The sequence below is a fragment of the Artemia franciscana genome, chromosome 21 (assembly GCF_032884065.1).
Source record: "Artemia franciscana chromosome 21, ASM3288406v1, whole genome shotgun sequence".
In the NCBI taxonomy this organism is placed as follows: domain Eukaryota; kingdom Metazoa; phylum Arthropoda; class Branchiopoda; order Anostraca; family Artemiidae; genus Artemia; species Artemia franciscana.
Window position 1 is genome coordinate 5521674 of NC_088883.1, and position 21357 is coordinate 5543030.

Sequence of the window (21357 nt, forward strand, 5' to 3'; positions counted from 1 at the left end):
CTTTGCTATAACAAACTAAATAGCGAGTTCGGATGTTAAACCGATTTCCAACCTGAAAAAAACATACAAAAGATAAACAAAATTCAATAAACACCGAAATTTATAAGAATTAAATCCAAAAACCTAATCTTGGTTATAATTCTAAATTTTTTTGGCTTTTGTTAATTTTTTTATCTTTAATTTTTTTTTTTTCATTGGTTTTGTTGACTTTCCGTATTTGTTTTACGGTTTTTTCGTCGTCATTTTCCTTGATTATATTATTTTGTTCGCGCTGAAAAAGAGGCGGTTGTTTTCTCAAAATATTCGCTTTGTGTGTTTCTTCAGTATTTTCGTTTGGCCTTTAAAAACCCCATTTTGGATCGTTCTATTTCTTTATGTTTTCGTTTAAAGGAAATGGTTGTGTTAGTCTAAGCTTAACCAATCTGAAGAATCAGGTTTCATTTTTAGTGTAATTGGTAAGGCCCTATTCGGGGGAGGGGTTAGGAGGTTTGACCTTCCCCCCCAAAAAAAAATGTCTGACTCATAAAAACGAAACAAAACGCATAAACGCACATTATTAATGCGCTTTTTTGTACCCCTCCCCCTCCCTACAAAAAATAACCCCGCAAGAAAATTCCTAGATACAGCCCTGGTCCTTGATACTTTTAAACTTAGTAGTTCATTACACATTGATTTTTTAATAAATAAATAAAAACATTTCACTTTGCCGCTTACCTGAGTATCTAATTCAAAATAAGCAATAGAGCACCAGTATTCGGGCATTGGTTGATTCGAAACAGGAGTAAGCATATTCATTTCTTGCTGAATGGCTGGGGCTGGCACCCCTAAATTAAGTGAACGAAAATAATGAAAATAACAAATAAATGTAACATCAACATAATACACAGGCTATTGATTTCCAATACTACTAAAAACGTATCTAGTAAAGATGTGTCAATCTTCAAAGCTTGGGTCACTGGAGGGAACTTTCATATATATAAAAAAAAACGGACAAAAAAAATTGAGTAAAAAACATTAAAATTTTAATGGGCCACCATCTCAATTCAGAAAGGCGAATCATATCCTATTGCTATTACGGAACATGTCTCTCAAGTTAATGCTGTTACGTATTAAGCATCAACTTAACAAATTGGCTTATACTAATACCCATGCAAACGAAAAATTAAATGGTCTGTTCTATCTTTGAAATTACAGACCGAAAATAACTTTTGATTTACTGACACCTAAAAGCAGAGTTTTGACTCTAATTGAAGACAATTTGACAATTAAAATTCAGGGAACATATAACATTGTAGGCCTAAAGTATACACGTTTGGAGTTAGAAAGCTTAGAAGTTCTATATTCAAATCAATTTATCGTAAATAAAAAAACCTCAACCAAATTCAAAATAGTCCCCCCCCCAAAAAAAAAAGAGAAGAAATTTATAAAACACCTGCAGAGAAGGGGCTGCGAAAAAACCTAACCAATCTCTCATCAGCCCAGTAATGCCAATAATAATGAAAAAAAAACTATGATTCCTAGCCAAATGAAAGCCTCTTTAACTTACTTTTAAGCAGCCCAATGAGCTGAGCCGCCCGAATACTCTCCAGAATAGATCTTTAAAACAATACTATACAAACAATATTGCAACCTAATTTTTTGTTCCTTCGAAGCAGCTGTCATAAGAGAAGCCTCTACTGGCCATTCCAGACTACTCAAAACTTAACACCTTCGTAGTAAATATCTCACTAACAAGTTGGTGCCAATGGAAATGTACTGTGCTCGTAATAAGTATATTAACTTATAGTTCATGAACTTTTGTGGAATGTAAGTCAAAGTATATTAGGATCGTCATCTATATTTCTACAGTGAACATTTAGGACGCACTTATCATCCTTACGTTACTGCAATCTGAAAAAAAGGAAATTCAAGCAGGCTATAACCCCCCTCCCGCCAGGAAAATTCTCCTCCAGAAAATATTCCCCTCCTTATCAAAATTTTCCCAGAAAATACCAACCGCATAAAATTCTCCTCCCCCTTCCCCGCAGAAAATTTTCCCTGTGAACCATTTTCCACCCAAAATCTTCTCTACTCCACTGTGGAAGATCCTTCCCCGGGAAATCCCCTTGATAATGCCCCTTCATTTGGGAAATCAAGTCTATATATCAAAAAGTTTATGGACTGCTCAAATCTCAAAAGAAAGGAAAATCAAGGGAAATCACCCCGCGGAAAATTCCACCCCTCCCCAGGGGAACCTCCCCCAACATGAAAAATTCTCCCAGGAGAAAATCCCACTCCCTTTCCCCACTATTAATACCCCCCGCATACTCATAATGTTCGCATTTTTTAATTTTAAGTATTTGAAAAACTTTCTCATGGGCCATTCTTATCCCGGAAAATTACGACCCTTGCAAAAATTCCCCTCGAAAATTCACCTTTATTGGAATCAATTTACTGAATCGATTCAGTAAGTTGAAAAAGAGAATAATGCATTGAATCGATAAACACGGAAATCAATTTTTTGCAAGCGTCATACTTTCCACTATAGTTAATCCCAGACTGGATATAGTTTTTCTTTACCCTAAATTTATATAAATTTTCCAATTAATTTATAATGATTACATATGCAAAGAGTTGGAAAAATATATGCAAACCTTAGTCAAATTTATGGAAAATTATCTCCCCTTGCCGCGGAAAATTGTCCCCATGTTTAAAACAGCTATAGTAGTTTCGAATTTGTAAGATATTATTGAATACAATATTCAGAGTTTACTGACATGATATAATTTCGAAGTATGATACAGCTGAATATAAAAAAAAGCAGTCCATAAGAGTCAAAACGTATCAAAACTGTAAATGATAGCGATGATGATTGGGTTTGGGATTTTGACTTGGATAAGGTCATCAATGCCTACCAGATTTTAGTTAAAAAACAAAGGTTCGGCGATATGTATTTCATAGTGATGCTGAAAAATAAAGAAGAAAAAGAAAACTGAAAAAAGAAAAAAGGTAAAATACTAAAAAAAAAATAAAAAGAAAAAACTAAGAAAAAACTGAAAAATAAAAAAAAAATAAAAAAAGAAAAAACCTAAAAAGAAAAAACGTAAAAAAAATAAAAAAGGTAAAAAACTAAAAAGAAAGAAAAACTAAAAAAAACTGGGAATTGAACAAATATTTCAATATATTTTGACAATAGATTAAAGTAATTCGAAAACCTTAAAACAGATACCCAAAATTTGAGGTTTATTATAAATTGTTGGAGTTTTAGCATGCTTGGCACGTAAAGAGTTTTCAAAGTGTCAATGTTAGAATGAACATTGACAAATTGAAGAAAAAAAATCAATAAAAAGAAGAAACTAAAAGAAAGAAAAACTAAAAAAGAAAAAAACTAAGAAAAGAAAAAACTAAAAAAGAAAAAAAAACTAAAAAGAAACTGTATGTATATATATATATATATAAATAAGTTGTATATATGCATGTTTGTTTGTTTGTGGGTTTGCATTTGACGTCATTATAAGTATATAAGGCTTTGTATATGACGTCATTATAAGATGACACTACAGACCGGGACACCGGGACACAAATGATGACCGGGACACAGGGAATATAAATGACAACCGGAACACTCAAAGAGAAATTACAGACCGGGACACCGGGACACAAATGACGACCGGGACAGAACTCAAAGAAAAATTATAGATTGGGATACCGGGACACAAATGACGACCGGGCCACAGGGAATATAAATGACGACCAGGGCACAGGGACACGACTACAATGGGGACGCCGGGGGCACAGGGGGATATATAAATGACGACGGGGACACAGGGAATGTTCGATTAGCAATCACCATCAACAAAGCTCAAGGGCAATCGTTAGAAAAATGCGGTATAGATCTGAATACGGATTGTTTTCCCATGGACAATTATTATGTTGCATGTTCAAGAGTTGGTAAACCTGACAATCTATTTATATGGACAGACAATGGGACAGCAAAGAATGTTGTATATTCGCAAGTTTTACGTAGTTAAAAATATATATATATATATATATATATATATATATATATATATATATATATATATATGTATATATATATATATATATATACATATATATATACATATATATATATATATATATATATATATATATATATATATATATATATATATATATATATATATATATATATATATATATATATATATATATATATATATATATATATATATATATTCACAGGTGGGACACAGGGACACAACTACAATGGCACGTAACTAATATGGAACGTAACTAATATGGCACGTAACGACTTACGCGCGCGTAGGGGGGCTTAGGGGGGGGGAAGCGCCCCCAACAGCTAGTATTGCATAAAATCCAGCAACATTTCTAGAAAGATTTCGTGGAAACTCTAGATCTTTTTTCATAATTCTTGGAAGTTATGTACGATGGATGAGCAACTTAGTTAGCTATTTCTCATTCTTAGCGCACTTACTTTCAGATTTAGTGTCTTTCAACATGTTTTAGTATGGTTGAAAAACGGTGTAAGGGGAAATATAAGATTATAATCCTTGTACATTTTGACTGAAATCACACGTAGTTCGTCTTTGTGTGTTGCTCCCGCCCCAGAATACGCACGAGCGACATATATTCGAAAAAGTAATTTTATAACTGATACAAATTTCTAGCGCATTTGCGAGGAGTAAACTTTCACTGAAGAAGAAAAAAAGGTTATTTTCGTGTATTTTTTTTTTTTTTTTTTTTTTTTTTTTTACAGTTACAGATAAAAAACAACTACGTTCAACCTTCTTCAGAATTGCCAAACATCTTTGCATTTACCTCCTTGGACAAGAAACCGTAAACTTATCTATATGAGTAGCCATGTAGACCCAAATATCAGTATTAACAAATCTTTGACCCCTTTTAAAGAAATTTTCATCACTCATGCACTGGCAGAACCAGGGGGTGGAGGGACCTCGGCCACTCGAAATTTTTTTGAGGCGCTCTCTTATCCTGTTTTTACTCTTTTATTTAGAAAAAAAATTATCAATTTGGCAATTATTGCCCCCTTTGTCACATTGGCCCCCCCCCTAGATTTTGCTCATTGGCACAATTGTCACATTGGGCCTCCCCAAAGATTTTGCTCTAGATCTGCCCCTGCACTCATGGTCGTCAATTTGTTCGCAATAGTTTGTTCAGATTAATGTAAAGTATATAATGAACAGTTTTTGTCATGTACTTGAACTTTAAATCGTGTGTTGTGTGCCTTTTTTTTTATCTTTAAGTGATTACTCCGCCTACTGTTTCTTTTCTTGATGGTCAACAAATGAATAGTAATATAACAATAATAATAATAAAAAATAATGATAATTATAACCAAAAATGGGTTCTTGGAGCGCATCAACATATTCAGCTCTATCTTTCCATCAGACACTTTCAACAGTATACTTTCAGATACTATTAGATTTGTTTAGTCTAGGAAATCACACACCTTAGTAAAGAATAACACAATTTAATATACTTACAGAAACCAGGATGTTGGGCACGTAAATCAGGAGGTTGCATTGTTTGGGTGTATGTTAGAGTACTTCCTTGTGGATTTAGAGGCAGTAATGATGGCATTTGGGTTGCTGGCGGCTGTAATGGCCGGGGCTGTGGGCCTTGCTGTGCTGGTAAAGAGCCAATAGAAGTTAGAGGTGTCTGAGATTGTCCTAAAATAAAGTTAATAAATTGAAAACCCATTTGTGAGCAAAAGTACTGATGGAACTCACATTCACGTAGGAGATTTGGCGCATTTTCTCTACAAAAAAATCTGATTAAAAAAAAAATTGTTTTCTTCAGTGACAATCTACAAACGAATTTTCACCTGACATTGAGAATAAAAGATTATTGCGTAAGTAGTGCTATCAAAGATACTCCTCCCCTCAATCCCCAATAAATGTGAAAAAAATTATACATGCATGTACTTTTTGTTTATTTGTTCACGTTGTAAATTTTTTTACAAGAAATTTGAATGAACTAGCAGCGAAAGCTGCTCCTATGGGCATGAAGATTAATGTTGATAACACAAAAAATAGGTGAACGCAGTTGTGACGACCATTGCAGCTGGGATTCGGTACGAAGGCACTGATATAGAAGAGGTCAGGGAATTTATGTACCTCGGTAGTACAATTATCCAAGATGGGAATTGTGATAAAAAAAAGTCTTGCTACGCATAGCGTATGCAGGTGTAGCATTTTCTCAGCTGAAAATATTTGGAGATGTAGTTACTACTCTCAGAAGTTGAAGTTGAGTAATGTACTCTCTGTAATTTTATACGGATACGAGTCCTGGAGGGCTTCGACTATAATTGCCTGCGTAAAATCCTTGTAAAATCCATTGGACCGATAGAGTAACGAATGCCCAAATAAGGGCTGATACCAAACAACCACTGGTGACCGACGAGATTAGAATTAAAAGATTAGAATGAGCATAGGGGGCATATGACCCGCATGAGTGAAGAATGCCTCCCACACGATTTACAGTGTTGGACCCCATCCGGCACTTGAAGGCGTGAAAGACAACACAGCACACTTGGTCGATCTCTGGAGAAAGAAACGACGAGTCTCCGAACCACTCTGAACGAACTTTGGCCTTTGGCATAAGGTCGGTCAAGTTGGAGATCAACCGTCGCTGCCCTGTGCGTCTCCAAGCGTAGGAGAATCTAAGTCCAAGTGTAAATTTCTTTCCGGGGATTGACAAAAAAAAGTAATGATGTTAATTAACATGTTTTCAATTAACGGGGAGTGACAAGAAAACAGTAATTTTCTGCCCATTAAACAAGGACTGAAAAAAGATCGATTTGCAAAAATAAAACTTGCTGGATACAGTGCGCCAGTTACGAGCAGATATAGATACAGATCTATACATCTGATACCTTTGGACAGAATATAGAATTGGAAGGGGAGATTTTCCCCTCAAAATATCTAGGAGGTACAAAAGAGAAGTCGAAAGAAATTTATAGCTGATAATAATACGTTTCAGATATAGCATTCAACTTATTACTCTTTCACGAGATTTTCCTGTGTTAAGGGGGGGGGGGTGCTTTGGATGTGTCCCAAAATAAATCTTAAGGGTGAGTTAGTATTTATAGACGCTTTACTACCAAAGATACATACAGGTTCGGATCTAGCAAGAAATGGGAACGGTGTTTCAATGAATTTATGGAAAGACAGAGGGGGAGGTTGGAATTTTCAGTCTTCCAGTGGATTTTTCAGATATACTTTAATTTTAGAAATTTTTTGCAAGTGCACCTATATAAACAAGGAGATTATTCCCTGAAATAAAGTTTTTTTTTGCAATCAAAGGTAACGAATTTTCACAGAATGAAGAGGCGAACAATATATGAACCCTTTTTCTGTCTCGTTTTCACAATTTTAAAATATAACAATAGATTAGTTTTCTAAGCCAAATTCTTTCAAGTCAAAATTCTGTAATAGCTAATGCAACAGTTGAAATTTAAAAGAAAAGATAGCCATGAGGGTAGGCAGGGGCACAACTGACCCCCCTACAGCATCCAATTAACATCAAATATCAAGACTTTTCAGCCAAAACTACACTAGTTATTATGACTTCTCGACTCTGATTAGGCTAGATATTATTAACTGTGTTATTATAACTATGTCAACTATATTATTAACTATAACTATATTAACTATATAGGCTAGATATTATTCTTTTCGTAACTTATACTGGTTAAAAATACTTTTCGCCCGTAGGTTTAAAAAAGGTCACCCATAGCTGAAATGAATTTTGAAATCTCTCGTAGTGAAAGCATCGTTTCACAAGTCGCAAGAAAATTCTTAAATTTAATATCTCATGTTTTCAAACTTCAATCCTCGCGGTATTTCAAATAAATTTATTTAAAGGAATCAAGAAATATTATAAGCATTTAAAAAGTTTGACAATGTTTCCCATACAACAGACATACGGAAATCTTACCTGAAGGGTAAGTTCACAAGTCCTAAACGAATAAATTTAGTAGGTCTATTCATATCAGGATAATTCAGATTCCCAAAACAGGCTATGAAACTAGGAAGTCAGTAACTCAATTATATGGGATGAGTATGGCGATGGGATTAGGAATTTTCACAGAAATCCAGCAGGGGAGAGATATGCACTCATATGAATCATAGAATATGAAAGGTGTAACTATAATCCTATCGAATCAAACGGGTAAGATTATAGTTAAGGAGCTTCTTGCTATGGTGGAAAGTAGTAGATTTTTCTGAATGAAACATTCACTAATGATTGGGGTGCATTTACCCCTTATAGGGGTGTAAGAACTGTCCTATCAGATCCAACGGGTAAAATTATAGATAACGGGCTTCTTGCTACGTTGGAAAGTAGTAAATTTTACTGAACAAAACATTCACTAACTATGGGGGTGCAAGTACCCTTGATAGAGGTGTAAGTATCATTTTATCCCATCTAACGGGTAAAATTTTAGATAAGAGGTTTCTTGCTATGTTCGAAAGTAGTAGATCTTGGTGAATGAAACATTCACTAATGAATCCAGGGCCAAAATATGTCCTGGAAAGGAATTGCCACTTTATTGTGTCAACCCTTTCCTGATTACTAGGGCTCTGAGGATTGGTTCCCTGAAATAAAATCCTATGATAATTCGAATTCCAAATGATCTGAAATTACTATTAAAGAATAAATGAATAAATGACATAAGGATAACCGACACTGATGCAGATGAACAAATATATCTTGAAACGAGTAGATATTGAATTAAATATTCGAGTCAAACTTAAAATGGGAAAAAAAAATACAACAAACATGAGTTTGGCTACTGCCCCCTTCCCCCTCGCCAAACCTTTAGATTTCGAAGCCTATATGTGCTTAACTGAAAACAAAATATATTATAAACTTTTTTTTTACATATAGCACGTTTAAAAATTAGACATTATGTTTAACAACAAAAACGTTTTTTTAATATTTATAACATCAAAAAAAAAAATTAAAGTGAAATAAAATCTTGAATTGGTGATATTTCCAGGAATAAATACCATTATATACTAAATATTCAATTTGTTTTCATTAGTTCTTTCCTCTTACCTTTGTTATTATAGATGATTTATTTTGTATTTGTTGTCAATATTTTGAAAAAATAAAGCCTTTGGTTAGTAAAAATACATATATTTTCAATAAAACACATAAATGACGCAATAACCTTTAGAACTTTTATGGTTAGGGGAGGACGAAGGGGGCAGTGGCCAAACTTCTGTTTATTTTAATTTTTGCTTGTCTTAGGTTAGGCTCGAATATTCAATTTAATTTTTACTCGTTTTAAGAATCACTTGTTCATCTATATTAGTATTTGTTATCTTTATGTGGGATATGATCATTCGTTCCATTTATTCTATAATATTAATTTCTGTCGTTGAATTTGAACTATCATATGACTTTATTTCTGCTGGTCTTTAGTTTAATATAGCTCTTTACTTTTCTCCAAAAAAACTTCTTTTTAGGGAGAGCTTTCTAAAAACAATATCATTAAACGAGCACCACTTAACGCCACAATATAAACCCCTTTATATTTCATCTTACTTTATTTTCTTATTATTCTTTGTATATTTATTAATTTACTACTTAATGTACGATATTATTTACGCAGGGAAAAGACTTTTCAAATTTTTCCTCTAAAAACCAAATTACCTTGTGCGACTGTCATCTGTTGCTGTTGTTGTTGTTGATTTTGATTGAACGTTGGCAGTGGAGGTGGCTGTGTAGAAGGAAGGGTGAAATTATTCGGTTGTTGCAACCCTGTTGGTGAATGTAACATATCTGTAAATAATCAGCATTAGAATCTATGCAAGATGAAAAAATAAACAGATGTGTATAGCAAATTCTCCCAGCCCTTTTCCAGATTTTATTTAATCTAATTTTCCAGATTTTCCAGACCCTTTTTAATCTAATATTACGATCTCACGTCTTTCGTGAAAATTGGCTACCAGGTTCTTGTTGAAATACTACTTCGTTTCTCCCTTCCATTCTTATGGGAAGATCTATAAGTACCATTTTAGATAATTGTATAGAAACATTTTCTAAAATCATTATCAGAAATCTCTCCTGTCCCATTTCCAGGTGTGTTTCTCCTTTGGGTTAGGACCTTAATCAAGAGAATAGCCCAAAACCTTTTTTCATGCCCAAAGACCGTGCACTTCCCCTACTGCTAGTAGGGCTAGTAGGGGAAGTAGGGCTAGTAGGGGGAGTAGGGGGAGCAACTCACAGTAGCACCAAGTCGTCTGAGGCACACATAGTGTTTCCAAGATCCCAAATAGTACTTTTTCTTACTATTAGTGCTTGCAAGATATTTTTTAATTTGAAATTTTTTACTACAGCATTAAGTTTTTAATTTTTACACTTTTTTTATTTTTCTAATTTTTTCTAAATTTTCGTATTTTTCAATCTTCACGCAGAACAAACAAAATATTTGCTTTCAAACCATCCAGTTTCACCAGTTTTCTCAAAAAGAGAGATCTTACATATCAAGACCCCCCCACCCTCCAAAAAAGTACTCTTTGTTCTTGTTATTAGTGCTTGCAGGCTTCTTTTATTTTAATAATTTTTTATACGTTTCTAAAAAAAAAAAGTAACCCACCCCACTCCCAAACAAAAGCCCTAGATGCGTCCTTCATTCCTAGCCTACAAAACTGAAGACTAAAGGGCTCTTGTGATTTAGACAAGTTTAATTTATATATATATATATATATATATATATATATATATATATATATATATATATATATATATATATATATATATATATATATATATATATATATATATATATATATATATATATATATATATATATATATATATATATATATATATATATACGTGTATTTAAAAACCAAAATCCATGTACACAAAAGAAATAAACCAATAGAAAAAACCAAAAATTAAACCATGCCTCTAACCATGCATACCATTCCATGCCTCTAAGCCTTCCTCTATAAAAACTTTCTACCGCAATAGCTAGGTCCCTAGAAAGTCTCCAAAATACATGGGAGCAGTGGTGCATTCCCACGAAAAAAAATATTCCTTGAATTTTCCAGACTTTGGTAATTACTCATAAAATGTTCCAGATCATCTCCATACCCCCACAACGGAGGCAAGTACACCTACCTCTCGAGTCATCGTCGCCATTTGAATCCCAGTGTCTTTTACGCAGTGGCCTACCCTGGACCTACCCTCCACAGTAGGTTCAGTCACAAGTAAAACTCCTCACCAATACTACTTTAATCTCCCAATAAACTCTTAATGTACATGTCCTCTCAATATTCGTAAACCAAACCTGAATGTCCTGGTCCCAAAGGGGCGATTCCAACATACCAAAGGAATAATCAGGTTGACAATGGGGACCGCGACCCTCATTTCATGCCCATGAATAACCAGCATTATCCAGCGGAACTTTAACGTGTGTTGTCCATGTTGCCTTTTTAGAAGATACTCAATATGACAATATGACATCTCAATGTGAGAAGACATCTCAATATGAGCAACCTTCGCTAGACGTTTATCGGGCAAACATCTGCAATCAAAGCTTCATCATCTGTATGGTCCTCTTATAACACATGTTCGGTAGAAACCCAGGCTGGGACAGATCTAGAAGGGGGGTAGAGGGGGCGAGAGCCCTGGGGGCGACAAAAAGCTGAAATTGCAATATGTTTGGGCAAAATTGTAATATTTACAGTATTAACGGTGCGGCAGGGGACGTTAAAGTCTATATTTGACCGCCCCACCCTAAAAACAAGAGCTAAGAGCTCATATGGCACTTGTGACGAGGCGAGAAGAGCTAAGAGCCAAGAGATCATATGGTATGAGCTCTAGCAAAATTCTATGAATCAATAGATTGATTTAAAAAGGAAAATAAGAGGCTTAATGCCGGTCAAGATTTAAAATAAGAGCTCTGAGTCACAAAGTCCTTCTAAATATCAAAATTCATTAAGATCCGATCACCCACTCGTAAGTTATAAATACCTAATTTTTTCTAATTTTTCCTCTCCCTTTTGCCCCCCCAGATGGTCGAATCTGGGAAAACGACTTTATCAAGTCAAATTGTGCAGCTCCCTGACACGCCTATCAATTTTCATCGTCCTAGCACGTCCAGAAGCACCAAACTCGCCAAATCACGGAACCCTTCCCCTCAACTCCCCCAACGAGAGCGAATCCAGTATGGTTCAGTCAATCACTTATCAAGGACATTTGTTTATTCTATCCACCAAGCTTCATCCCGATTCCTACACTCCAAGTGTTTTTCCAAGATTTCCCCCTCCAACTCCCCCCAATGTCAAAAGATCTGGTCGGGATTTGAAATAAGAGCTCTGAGACATGAATTCCTTCTAAATATCGAATTTCATTACGATCCGATCACCTGTTCGTAAAATAAAAATACCCCAATTTTCACGTTTTCCAAGAATTCCGGTTTCCCCCTCCAACTCCCCCGAACGTCACAGGATCTGGTCGGAATTTAAAATTAGAGCTTTAAAGCGCAAGATCCTTCTAAATATCAAATTTGATTAAGATCTGGTCACCCTTTCGTAAGTTACAAATGCCTCAATTTTCAAAATTACCCCCCCCCCCAACTCCACCAAAGAGAGCAGATCCGGTCCAGTTATGTCAGTCACGTATCTTAGACAGGTTTTGATTCTTCCCATCCAGTTTCATCCTGATCTCACCTCTTAAGTATTTTCTAAGATTTCTGGTTCCCCTCAACTGCCCCCCCTCCAAATACGCTGGATCCAGTTGAGATTTAAAATAAGAGATCTGAGTTACGAGATCCTTCTAAATATGAAGTTTCATGAAGATCCGATCACTCCTTCGTAAGTGAAAAATACGTCATTTTTTCTTATTTTTCAGAATTACCCCCCCCCCCCCCCCCGCAATTGAGCGGATCCGTTCCAATTATGTAAATCAGGTATGCAAGACTTCTGCTTATTTTTCCAACTAAGTTTCATCCAAATCCCTCCAATCTAAGCGTTTTCCATCATTTTAGGTTTCCCCACCCCAAACTTCCCCCAATGTCACCAGATCCGGTCAGGATTTAAAATAAGAGCTTTGAGACACGATATCCTTCTATTATCAAATTTCATGGAGATCCAATCACCCCTTCGTAAGTTAAAAATACCTCCTTTTTTCTAATTTTTCAGAATTAAACCCCCCCAACTACTCCAAAGAGAGCAGATCCGTTCTGGTTATGTCAATCAAGTATCTAGGACTCGTGTTTTTTTCCATACCAAGTTTCATCGCGATCCCTCCACTATAAGTGTTTTCCAAGTTTTAGGTTTCCCCCTCCCAACTCCCCCCCCCCCCCCAATGTCACCAGATCCGGTCGGGTTTAAAATGAGAGCTCTGAGCCACGATATCATTCTAAATATCAAATTTCATTGAGCTCCGATCACCCGTTCGTAAGTTAAAAATACCTCATTTTTTTAATTTTTCAGAAATACCCCCCCCCCCAACTACCCCAAAGAGAGCGGATCCATTCCGTTTATGTCAATCATCTATCTAGGACTTGTGTTTATTTTTCCCACCATGTTTCATCCCGATCCCTCCACTCTAAGTGTTTTCCAAGTTTTAGGTTTCCCCCTCCCAACTCCCCGCCCCCATCACCAGATCCGGTCGGGATTTAAAATAAGAGCTCTAAGACACGATACCCTTCTAAACATCAAATTTCATTGAGATCCGATCACCCGTTCGTAAGTTGAAAATACCTCATTTTTCTAATTTTTAAGAATTACTCCCCCCCCCAACTACCCCAAAGACAGCGAATCAGTTCCGATTATTTCAATCATGTATCTGGGGCTTGCGCTTATTTTCCCATCATGTTTCATCCCGATCCCTCCACTCTAAGTGTTTTCCAAGATTTTAGGTTCCCCCCTCCAACTCCCCCCCAATGTCATCAGACCCGGTCGGGATTTAAAATAAGAGCTCTGAGACACAATATCATTCCAAACATCAAATTTCATTAAGATCCAATCACCCACTCATAACTTAAAAATACTTCGTTTTTTCTATTTTTTCCGAATTAACCGGCCCCCAATCCCCCCCCAGATGGTCAAATCGGAAAAACGACTATTTCTAATTTAATTTGGTCCGGTCCCTGATACGCTTACCAAATTTCATCGTCCTAGCTTACCTGGAAGTGCCTAAAGTAGCAAAACCGGGACTTTAGGTTTTCCCCCTCCAACTCCCCCCAATGTCATCAGATCCGGTCGGGATGTAAAATAAGAGCTCTGAGACACAATATCATTCCAAACATCAAATTTCATTAAGATCCAATCACCCGCTCATAAGTTAAAAATACTTCATTTTTTCTATTTTTTGCGAATTAACCGGGCCCCCACTCCCCCCCCCCCCCCCAGATGGTCAAATCGGGAAAACGACTATTTCAAATTTAATCTGGTCCGGTCCCTGATACGCTTGCCAAATTTCATCGTCCTAGCTTACCTGGAAGTGCCTAAAGTAGCAAAACCGGGACCGACAGACAGACAGACAGAATTGGCGATTGCTATATGTCACTTGGTTAATACCAAGTGCCATAAAAACCCTAACTCCGGTTCTGAACCCAGGTACCCTTTAGGAACCAAACTGCTGAAATTATTTTGAAGGCCTACTACTTTTTTAAAGGAGGTGATATGTCATATAATGCAGAGCTTTAATTAGACGAAAATAGGCAGTAAAGTGGCCACCATTTGCTCACCAAAATCCAAAACTTAAATTAATAATTTTCAAATAATAATTTTCAATTAATAAGTCTCATACATTTACTTTCTATCATACAAATCCCCTAAGAAGACTCGAAAACAAATTTTTGACAGTAAAAAGAAGTGAATATTTTGCTTTTCAACCCCGTTGTCACAACACAATCATGAAATATCATTTCGACAGTCTTTAGAAGTTAGGATTTTGAATTTCCCCTCCTTATTATTACGAAATGAAGATTTTTGCCTCCCAGTTGGCTTTTGCGGTAATACCAACAGATTCCCTTGATAAACCTAAATTTAATTAAATATTTTTGGCGGTATGCGCCATTAGTAAAATCTAACAGAGACCGCACAACGTTACTGAAACCTTGTTTCAAACTTGTTTGCAAAACAAAACAGTCTTAATAGTTAAAAACTTATCAAAAACTCAACGATTAAAACCAATTACAAAAAAATAACAAAAATTCATACAAAAATTCGTCTAAACCCAAACCAGAACAAGCGGTCCCAGCCACAAATCCACCACTACGTAAGGGGGGGGGAGCCTGGAACCACCACTGACTGGGGTGGGAGGATGTCGCAATGAAAGGTTTAAGGGAAATGGGAACTTCCTGGGAGGATGTACAGAGTGAAGCTTTGAATAGATTGGACTGAAGGGGGAGGGTGTACAGAGTGAAGCTTTGAATAGATTGGGCTGAAGGAGGAGTGTGCGGTGACTTGTAAGTAGTGGTAGCAGTAATATAATGGCATACTAAACGTTTCCAAGCAGAAAAGGTTTAGTATAATATTAGATATTCGGTTACTTTATATTACAAAATAAGTTGTAGCTTAACCCTACTGTCAGAGGGTATAATAGAATAAAGATTAAGATGAGTAGGTCACGTTCCAAGGACAAAATTGACATATTGCCAGACATTTTCCTATTTGGCAATTTAATTAATGTTAAACGCAAAGCCCTCAAGTGGAATGGGGATTCGAAACGTCCACGAATGGGGTAGAAAGAGTTTAAACGAAAAGATTTAAGGGGAGTGGGAAACGTCATGGGAGGAGACAAGAGTGAATCTCTGAACACTGTGGTTGAAGAAGTATGTGCAGCTGTATTGGTTGGCCTATAGCTTTTCAACATAATGATGAGATATTAGTAGTAGCAGTATTAAAGCTAAATTTGATTTTATTTTTTCGAAAGAACACTAGTCTCACTATTATTCAAAATCTGATGGGTTTAATAAATTTAATTGATTATTCATAGTTATTTTGGATTGAAAACTAACAAACAGGATAATAACCATCTCTACTCAGCTTAATGGAGTTGACAGTGTGCCAAAGACAAGACAAAACTTGGATAAAAAAGGTACTCGCTCCAAGCCCCTGCTCAGGCGCGAAGAAAACTGGGGAATTCAAACTAAGACGCGATTGGAAACAGTTAAAACAGACCTCAAGCCAATTGCAGATTTTCCCCCGAACAGCTGCCACTGGGAACCAGGCTGGCAAGGAGTAGTCAATCCACTAACTCACGGCCACCAAGTAGAATTCTACTCTTTTCTCCACCCTTTCAGCAGAAAGAGCTGCCATTCAAGTATAAACAAGCAAGTAACTATACTATAGTTGGCATTTATTTGGCTTGTAGAGTAGAACCGGAACAATGGGGGGGGGGATTGATAGTGAAACTTTCTTTGGAAGAGTGCCTGTGATAGTTTCCCTACCCCCCCCCCTTCCTGAGGCCGTCTCTGGTGGCAACAAATATCAATGTTTCGCGGTATAGGGAGCGTAGAATTGTACACAATATTTTCGAGATCCTCCCCTCTAATTATACTTTCTGGTTTTTATCCTGTGCAGCTACAGTTTTTTTTTATAACTAATCTTTGATATTACAAATTTTCAGTTCGGGGGAGAATAGAATCAATAGAAGATTATGACATGGAAATATTTTGAATATAAATCAAAATGTTAGAAAACTAAACTTTCAGAGTAAATTTGCAAATAGAAAAAAAGACTTGCGCTAAACCCTGGTGACCCCGATAATCAACATTCCAATGGTTCTCGTCCCAAGACTGTGATTTTTGACCAAACCAAATACGAATTGAGGTCAAGATTAATTAAAAGAAACCCCTCCCCCTAATGAAACACTGGAAATGGGGTATAATAATTGTTGTTCAGGAGGTACAACGTTCTTCCGTAGTAGTCGCAAAACCGACCATACTCAGAGACCATATGCAAGTAAAACACAAACACCAATCAGATTATTGACAAAGTTACTTTAGGAAATGAGGAGTAAATTAACTAATTTAAGTAATAAAGTCACATTAAAATTACATCTTATTCGACTTACCTTGCGCCATAGGAGTTGGCTGGGGTTGTGACTGTATTAAACTGTAAGAATGTGGAGCATGAGTGGGAGATACTAGCTGGTTATTCATACTAGGAGTCGGTGGAGACATAGTTTCTGATTCCATCGAATAATAGCTTGAATAGTCATCATGAGAGGTTGATGATGGATGTAAGCTGAGGCCACTCAAATCTGATAAAAAAGGGTAAAAAAATGTCGTTAGGTCAAAACAAGAATTTATTTCTTTGGGAGGGGAGGGACGAAATAAAAAAAAAGTAAAAAAAAAAACAACAAAAAGTACACAAATTAGGTGAATTATAGTAGAATAGTGGAACTCTTGACATTTCGGAGGGTCTGAAGGGGAGGGGGAATTCAGAAGACAGCTGGAATGGTAAATAGTTTACAAGTAAAAAAATCCCAGTAGAACAGCATAAATATCAGGGGGGGGGACATCAATAGAACATAAATAGTGGATGGAATATATGCAAAATATAGATTAGTTATATACGTATGTATAAACTTATTACCCATCATAAATGTAAAAAAACAACACTGATGGAGTAATAACCAAAAGGAAAAGAAAGAGCTGTCAAGAAAAATATAAATAAGGGCAATCTTACACTGGGATAAACAGATGATCACCGAGGGACATTTTCAAGGGTACTGTCACCAATAATCTACACCGCGAACGTCTGAACTAGTAACTCCATGCCACGAGGACAGGAGGTGTTTTTAGTCCAGAAAGGCAGCCGTAGCAAATATTTCACATGCTTATAATAACACTTCGGTATATCCTTAATATCCATAGCAATAAGAAGAAACGAAAATAGTGCAAGTGCGAGCAAATGTGATACAACACATACATTATGCACGCTAGCTAGGATACGACAGTTAAGCTTTAACTTAAAAAAAAAAACAGCATTTATGCTCGTTATCGAGGATTCAAAAATATTTCTAAATTCCGAATGCTGTTCTACTGATATCGAGAATGTCGTCCGCATAGTTAGCTAGGGAAGAAATATTTTTAGAAATACATATGGTTAGAACTCTCTCTTGTGGCATAAGAACAGTATTATCAAACAGAGGCGGAGAAGTAACAGCAACCTGCCTAATACCTATTTTTACTGGAATTGAAGTTGTAACTTCTACCGTACAAGGTGAAACGGACACCTTAACTCTGTCATTTAGCTTTTCGTAGATATCACGTACCGCTTTGATGATGGAAGTATCAACTCCACGCTTAAAAGCAGAAGGATGCGGCACTAAACCTTTAAGGTCGGAACCGGCGATGCTGATGTCCGTCTCAAGGCCCTTCAGCCAGGACGTGCAATGGACGAGCCGGCCATCCTATGCTTTCACACACCCTTCCTGTTTACCTTTCCCAGATTTCTCAGATACCCATTTAGAGCTGGGTCGACTCTGGCTGAGTTTACAGAGTCACGCCACTGACTCCAGTCCCAAACGAAATAATTGGAAACACCAGGATTCAAACCCTCGCCCTCTCGGACAAAGGGTCCTAAATCCAGCACACCAATCCATCCGGCTAGGACGGCTTTAATAAGCGTAATCTTAATAGGTGTAACCCAGCAAAATATAATACCTCAGTATTTTCATGAGCATATCGAAGTAAATTAGCAATTATATGGTGAGCATGGTCACCACCTACTGCTTTTCTTAATGCCGAACTGGTTGCCCAGTGTGTACCCCTTAGCAGATGTCTCATTAATGATCCATAGCTCAAATATTTTGCATAAAATCAGTGACACTGTAACTGGCCTAAAGGAAGAACTGGTCCGAGGACATTCACTTTTTAATATCGCCGTTAAAATCTATGGATTTCATCTGGGGTTTAAATTAGAAAAAAAAATAATAGAAGAATAACATAAAAAATAGTAAAAATCTGAATATTTTAGGTGGAATAAACTAGAAAAAAACGACTAGAAGATAAATTATGTATAGAATACAGAAAATCACAGCAGAATAGTAAAAATCGTGACATTTAGGGAAAGGGGTTCGGGAGAAGATACAAACAGTAGCTTAGACTAACTCTATGCAAAATATAGGAAAAATACGACAGAACAGTACAAACCTTCAAATTTTAGGGGGGAGGGGTATATTTTAAAAAAGGCAAATATTGGAAGAATTATAGCAAAACAGAGATATTACAGTAATAATAAAAATATCAAAATTCAGAGAGAAGTAGGTAAATACACATAAAATGTACTATTAAACCTTTTTTTCCTAGTCATAATAATCTGTAAACAATTTGTTAGCTGTTTTCGGTATCTGAAGTACCCTAATTGAACCACTCCAACCAATGGATTAGTGACAACATGATTCTAACCCCTGTCGCTAGTTACATAGGATTAAATGTCTAGTGTATCATCAGCTCGTCTAAAATGACTCTTTCGCCATTCTAATTTTGCCTTAATAAAGATGGTGAAGGATACGGCACTAGACCCTTAAGTCCAAACAGGCGGTGCTGATCTCCGTTTCAAGGTCCTTCAGCCAGGAAGTGCAATGGGGGTTGGGGGCCAACCATCCTGTACTTTCACACACCCTTCCAGCTTACTCTCCCTAAATTTCTTCAGATACCCATTTAATGCTGAGTCGACTTTAACTGAGCTTAAAGAGTCACACCACTGACCCCCGTCCCAAACCAAATAACCTCCCACGCCAGGAATCAAATCCTCGCCTTTCGGACGAAGGATTCCAAATCTAGCGCGCCAACCACCCGGAAAGGACGGCTTTAATTTTGCCGTATTATTACACTAAAAAAAAAACGCTAGATGGCGTTCGAGATTTTTTTGTCTGTGGCACTAGTTTCCGCTCTTGTAAGTTGTCAACCTTCTTTGTCGTGAAGCTATCAAATTGTTAACCGTGTAAACAGTCTTTGGTTGAAGTCATTGATTATAAAAACACCATCTGCAAAACAAATAGATGTGCCTTCCTGGCACTTAAGTTTAGTGCGTCACCTTGAATACAGCAGATCTTTTCTGATACTTGATGGAACAAAATATTTTAATTTTATTATTTTACTTATGCGATGTCTTTTGCAACTATGGGTATTCTTGCAGCATGTTTTCATTTTAAATCTTTTTTATTTCGTAGTTTCAGTTTTAGCTCCAATATACAGCTACTTCTACAGGAAAGAGAGAGCCGTGGCTTTTTGTAACCTAGATGTAAAAAACACATTTCAGCAAAACTGTGTCACGGTAAGTTTTATCCCTGTTGAAAAAATAGAAACCGGAATGAAAAAAAAGCCAGCTAACCCGTCCTAGCCGAGCGATCAGCAAGCTAGACCTGAAATCCTTTGTCCATTAGGACGAAACACCAAGAAAAATATAGGGAAGGTAAACAGGAAGGGTGTGCGAAGGTATAGGTGCTATCCCTTCCTGTTTATCTTTCCCAAATTTCTCCATTTAACTATTAAGAGCTAATCTCAACTCTAGCTGAGCTTAGAGAATCATGCCACTGACCCTAGCTCCAAACCAAATAACCAAATTTAACGGGGCATATTCTGTCCATAACAAAGTCAGTGCCAAGTAGATTCAAGATCTACTTAAAATACTATATTGCTCAAGCTTTTGTTACATTATAGAAAAGCTGAGCTTATCAGCAACAAAATGAATTTCTGATAAATTTGAAAAACAAATTTAAAACGTTTTCCTAGAATGTAAATAAATAATTGAACAATTTATTATGGCCTCTTGGGGTATGATTTTGACAATAAAGTTGAATTTGTTTTGTTGTAAGGTTTATGATGCCATTTGTATTTGTTGTTTTTCAATTTATTTAGTCCTATATTATTTCTTAGTGTATCTTTGCCACACCCCCGAATAAGTTTTTTTTTACTTTCTTGGGGTGGCAGTTAACACTGATGTTTTTTTGATTTAATATCACACACAATCATCTGTAATATCACACATCATCTGTAATATCACACATCATCTAATATCACACAATCATCACACACAATATCTCTCTTACACACACGAAAAAAGCTTTCATGCTAGATTAGAGTTTGAATCTTCGTTCCATGTGCAATTGTTTAAATAGTTTTCTTACGATGATTGGGATAACTAAACGATGATTATGATGGTTTTGTGGATTTTTGTGTCAGTCTAATGTAAAAGAACTTGTTTAGTTGTGAAAGGTTTATAATTCAACGGAACACAACTGAAATATTCAGCAGGGAAACTTATGTACGTAGTATGAAAGCCGCTTCACCGAAGGGATGCACCTCTGACTAGACTTCCATACCTAAGCAAACGCATTACCAGAAATACA

At 36.3% G+C, this 21357-nt stretch overlaps 1 protein-coding gene across 6 annotated transcripts in view; it reads right to left on the reverse strand.

Moving 5' to 3' along the window:
- The window catches only part of LOC136040849 (mothers against decapentaplegic homolog 4-like), a 90640-nt gene that overhangs the window by 21527 nt on the left and 47756 nt on the right, over positions 1-21357 (reverse strand). For all 6 annotated transcript variants that reach the window (XM_065725218.1, XM_065725221.1, XM_065725219.1 and 3 more), the window contains 4 exons: positions 17071-17259; positions 9685-9813; positions 5508-5693; positions 715-824 (listed from right to left, as the gene is read on the reverse strand). In XM_065725218.1, coding sequence (XP_065581290.1) covers positions 715-824; positions 5508-5693; positions 9685-9813; positions 17071-17259 — 614 coding nt within the window. The remainder of the gene's footprint in view (positions 1-714; positions 825-5507; positions 5694-9684; positions 9814-17070; positions 17260-21357) is intronic.